The sequence below is a fragment of the Gadus morhua genome, chromosome 4, assembly GCF_902167405.1.
Source record: "Gadus morhua chromosome 4, gadMor3.0, whole genome shotgun sequence".
NCBI classification, from domain to species: domain Eukaryota; kingdom Metazoa; phylum Chordata; class Actinopteri; order Gadiformes; family Gadidae; genus Gadus; species Gadus morhua.
The window spans coordinates 43306977-43311976 of NC_044051.1; the positions used below are offsets into that span (position 1 = coordinate 43306977).

The 5000-nt window shown below is 42.9% G+C and overlaps 1 protein-coding gene across 1 annotated transcript in view; it reads left to right on the top strand.

Annotated features, from left to right (window-relative positions):
* LOC115541400 (prothrombin) overlaps positions 1-5000 on the top strand; it is a 14849-nt gene that overhangs the window by 8395 nt on the left and 1454 nt on the right. The window contains exons 8-13 of the mRNA XM_030353100.1: positions 1-283; positions 1045-1155; positions 1807-1835; positions 2058-2155; positions 3212-3379; positions 4713-4886. The exon at positions 1-283 is cut by the window's left edge and continues 14 nt beyond it. Of these exons, the coding sequence (XP_030208960.1) occupies positions 1-283; positions 1045-1155; positions 1807-1835; positions 2058-2155; positions 3212-3379; positions 4713-4886 (863 nt within the window). The remainder of the gene's footprint in view (positions 284-1044; positions 1156-1806; positions 1836-2057; positions 2156-3211; positions 3380-4712; positions 4887-5000) is intronic.

A 5000-nucleotide genomic window follows, 5' to 3' on the forward strand; every position in this document is an offset into this window, starting at 1 on the left:
TTCCCGTCCACCGTGGCTCCGAGGACCGCCCCCCCTGCCGAGTGTTTGACCAATCAGGGGTTAGACTACAGCGGGGACGTGTCGGTGAGTCTGGGAGGCCACGCCTGCCTGGACTGGGCGTCGCCCCGTGCCCGCGCCCGCAGCGTGAAGATGCAGTTCATTCCAGAGGTCAGGTTGCCAGGCAACAAGTGTCGAAACCCCGACGACGACCCCGAGGGACCGTGGTGCTTCGTAGAAGTTTATGGCAACGTGTCGGTTGACTACTGCGACCTGCAGCTGTGTGGTCAGTGCATCAGCCTGTCTGTCTGCCTACCTGTCTGTCTGTCTGCCTACCTGTCTGTCAGCCTGTCTGTCTGTCTGCCTACCTTTCTGTCTGCCTGTCTGTATACCTTTCTGTCTATCTAACTACCTTCCTCTCTGTCCGTCTACCTGCCTGTCTGTATACCTACCTACCTGTCTGTCCGTCTGTCTACCGACCTGTTTGTCCAACTGTCTGTCTACCTATCTACCTGTCTGTCTGTCTACCTGTGTCTACCTTTATGACTGCCTGTCTGTCTGTCTGTCTGTCTGTCTGTCTGTCTGTCTGTCTGTCCACCTGTCTGTCTACCTACCTTCCTGTCTGTCTGTACACCTACCTGTCTGTCTGCCTGCCTGCCTGTGGGTCTGCCTGTGTCTACCCTTATGACTGCCTGTCTGTCTGCCCGCCTGTCTGTCTGCCTGCCTGTCGGTCTACCTGTGTCTACCCTTATGTCTGCCTGTCTGTCTGCCTGCCTGTGTGACTACCTGTGTCTACCCTTATGACTGCCTGTCTGTCTGCCTGCCTGTCGGTCTACCTGTGTCTACCCTTATGACTGCCTGTCTGTCTGCCCGCCTGTCTGTCTGCCTGCCTGTCGGTCTACCTGTGTCTACCCTTATGTCTGCCTGTCTGTCTGCCTGCCTGTGTGACTACCTGTGTCTACCCTTATGACTGCCTGTCTGTCTGACTGCCTGTGTCTACCCTTATGACTGCCTGTCTGTCTGCCTGCCTGTCTGTCTGTCTCCCAGATGAGCCTCTCCAGAGCGCCATGGTGCAGTCAGAGGGACGTGAGCGCTCGGTCCTCGGAGACAAAACGGCCGCCTTCTTCTCAGTGTCAAGTTTTGGTAGCGGAGAGGAAGGTATGACCTCCTTACTGAGCTCCTCGGTAGCCACATGCTAACCCTATGTACTTATATGTATATATATCTATCAGGGTCCCTTAGCCACATGCTAACCGTATGTACCTATATATATTTATATATGTATCCGGGTCCGTTAGCCACATGCTAACCGTATGTAGTACCTATATGTATATAAATATATGTATCAGGGTCCGTTAGCCGCATGCTAACCGTGTGTACCTATATATATATATATATATATATATATATATATATTTCTATATGTATCAGGGTCCGTTAGCCGCATGCTAACCGTGTGTTCCTATATATATTTTTATATATATTTCTATATGTATCAGGGTCCGTTAGCCGCATGCTAACCATATGTTCCCATATATATTTTTATATATATTTATGGATGTATCAGGGTCCGTTGGCCACATGCTAACCGTGTGTACCTATATATATTTATAACAGGGTTTATTAACCTCATGATTACTCTATGTATGTATATTTTATGAAAATAGGGTCATGTAATGATCTTGGATCTTGTATCTTGCATGTAAATGTTGTGTAGTGAATGTTTGTTTAAATTTTGTGCAGTGAATGTTTGTGTAAATTTTGTGCAGTGAATGTTTGTGTAAATGTTTTTGTGATGATATTTTTCAGTGTGCGGAGAACGACCGCTCTTTGAGAAGGTAAAGAAAGTATTATAATATTTGATTGTATTATTATATAACTATATATATATACTATTTGATATACATTTCATTATATTTATGACATTTATGTGAATATTTTATGATATTATTATCTTACATGATGATACAATCTTTAATATTATTATTGTATAAATTGTTACAGTAATAATATTATAATATTAATAATGATCTATATATATATACATCTATCCCCATCAGGTCCAGAAGGAGGATGCCAAGGAGAGCGAGCTGCTCGAGTCGTACCAGGGGAGTCGGATCGTCGGGGGTGACGATGCTGAGGAGGCATCGTCTCCATGGTAACCAGACCCACTCTACCAGAAGGGTGTTTGTGTGGATGGGCTGTGTGCAGGAAGCATGACCATATTTGGTACCAACAGTATATATAAATGATATACTACATAGTGTATGCAACATATATTTATTTAAATGAAATAGTGTATACAGTACTTATGTTTGTCCAGGCAGGTATATAATTATATGTATAAATATCTATCTATATATATGTATCTGTATATATGTATGTATATCATCTCCGTCTCTCTCTCTCTCTCTCTCTCTCTCTCTCTCTCTCTCTATATATATATATATATATATATATATATACCTAATTTTATGTATATGTATGCTGTTCATAATTCTATATATTTATATCTATGTATATGTATATCTATACCCAGGCAGGTGATGCTGTCTATAGTTATATGTATATATGTCTAATTTGTCTATACCCAGGCAGGTGATGCTGTCTATATTTCTATGTATATATGTCTATGTCTATACCCAGGCAGGTGATGCTGTCTATAGTTCTATGTATATATGTCTATGTCTATACCAGGCAGGTGATGCTGTCTATATTTCTATGTATATATGTCTATGTCTATACCCAGGCAGGTGATGCTGTCTATAGTTCTATGTATATATGTCTATGTCTATACCAGGCAGGTGATGCTGTCTATAGTTCTATGTATATATGTCTATGTCTATGCCCAGGCAGGTGATGCTGTCTATAGTTCTATGTATATATGTCTATGTCTATACCAGGCAGGTGATGCTGTCTATAGTTCTATGTATATATGTATATATCTATACCCAGGCAGGTGATGCTGTCTATAGTTCTATGTATATATGTCTATATCTATACCCAGGCAGGTGATGCTGTCCATAGTTCTATGTATATATGTCTATATCTATACCAGGCAGGTGATGCTGTCCATAGTTCTATGTATATATGCCTACGTCTACACCCAGGCAGGTGATGCTGTCTATAGTTCTATGTATATATGTCTACGTCTACACCCAGGCAGGTGATGCTGTCCATAGTTCTATGTATATATGTATACGTCTACACCCAGGCAGGTGATGCTCTACAAGCGCCAGCCCCAGGAGCTGCTGTGTGGGGCCAGTCTGATCAGTGACCAGTGGGTCCTGACCGCGGCCCACTGCATCCTCTACCCTCCCTGGAACAAGAACTTCAGCCCCGGGCAGATCCTGGTCCGCCTGGGAAAACACAACCGGGCTCGGTGAGTCCGGGTTAGTTAACGAGAGTTACGTTAGTCTGGGTTAGTCAACTGGAGGCTAGGTTAGTCCGGGTTAGTTAACTAGATGATAGGTTAGTCATGGTTAGTTAACAAGAGGCTAGGTTAGTCTGGGTTAGTTAAATAGGGTTAGGTTAGTCTGGGTTAGTTAACTAGAGTTAGGTTAGTCATGGTTAGTGAACTAGAGTAGGTTAGTCTGGGTTAGTTAACTAGAGTTAGGTTAGTCATGGTTAGTTAACAAGAGGCTAGGTTAGTCTGGGTTAGTTAAATAGGGTTAGGTTAGTCATGGTTAGTTAATTAGGGTGAGGTTAATCTGGCTTATTTTACTAGAGGTTAGGTTAGTCTGGGTTACTTAACTAGAGGCTAGGTTAGTCCGGGTTAGTTAACTAGAGTTAGGTTATTCATGGTTAGTTAACTAGAGGCTAGGTTTGTCTGGGTTAGTTACCTAGAGGCTAGGTTAGTCTGGGTTAGTTGAATAGAGTGAGTTTAGTCTGGTTTAGTAACCTAGAGGCTAGGTTAATCTGGGTTAGTTAAATAGGGTTAGGTTAGTCTGGGTTAGTTAACTAGAGTTAGGTTAGTCATGGTTAGTGAACTAGAGTAGGTTAGTCTGGGTTAGTTAACTAGAGTTAGGTTAATCATGGTTAGTTAACAAGAGGCTAGCTTAGTCTGGGTTAGTTAAATAGGGTTAGGTTAGTCATGGTTAGTTAATTAGGGTGAGGTTAATCTGGCTAATTTTACTAGAGGTTAGGTTAGTCTGGGTTACTTAACTAGAGGCTAGGTTAGTCCGGGTTAGTTAACTAGAGTTGGGTTATTCATGGTTAGTTAACTAGAGGCTAGGTTAGTCTGGGTTAGTTACCTAGAGGCTAGGTTAGTCTGGGTTAGTTGAATAGAGTGAGTTTAGTCTGGTTTAGTAACCTAGAGGCTAGGTTAATCTGGGTTAGTTAAATAGGGTTAGGTTAGTCTGGGTTAGTTAACTAGAGTTAGGTTAGTCATGGTTAGTGAACTAGAGTAGGTTAGTCTGGGTTAGTTAACTAGAGTTAGGTTAGTCATGGTTAGTTAACAAGAGGCTAGGTTAGTCTGGGTTAGTTAAATAGGGTTAGGTTAGTCATGGTTAGTTAATTAGGGTGAGGTTAATCTGGCTAATTTTACTAGAGGTTAGGTTAATCTGGGTTACTTAACTAGAGGCTAGGTTAGTCCGGGTTAGTTAACTAGAGTTAGGTTATTCATGGTTAGTTAACTAGAGGCTAGGTTAGTCTGGGTTAGTTAACGAGTTGCTAGGTTAGTCGGAAGGTCAATAACCATGACCCTTCTTAACTAGGTATGAACAAGGTCAGGAGAAGATTGTTCCTATCGATGAAATCATCGTCCACCCGAAGTACAACTGGAAGGAGAACCTGAACCGTGACATCGCCCTTCTGCACCTCAAGAGGGCGGTGCAGTTTGACGACCGCATCCACCCCGTGTGTCTGCCGTCCAAGCAGGTCGCACAGAAGTATGACCACATACGCAACACGGCTACGACACACGGCTGGAACACGTGTTAGAACACGCCTGTGACACATGTTAGAACACGCCTGTATCACACGGTTAAAAAAACGCCTGTAAC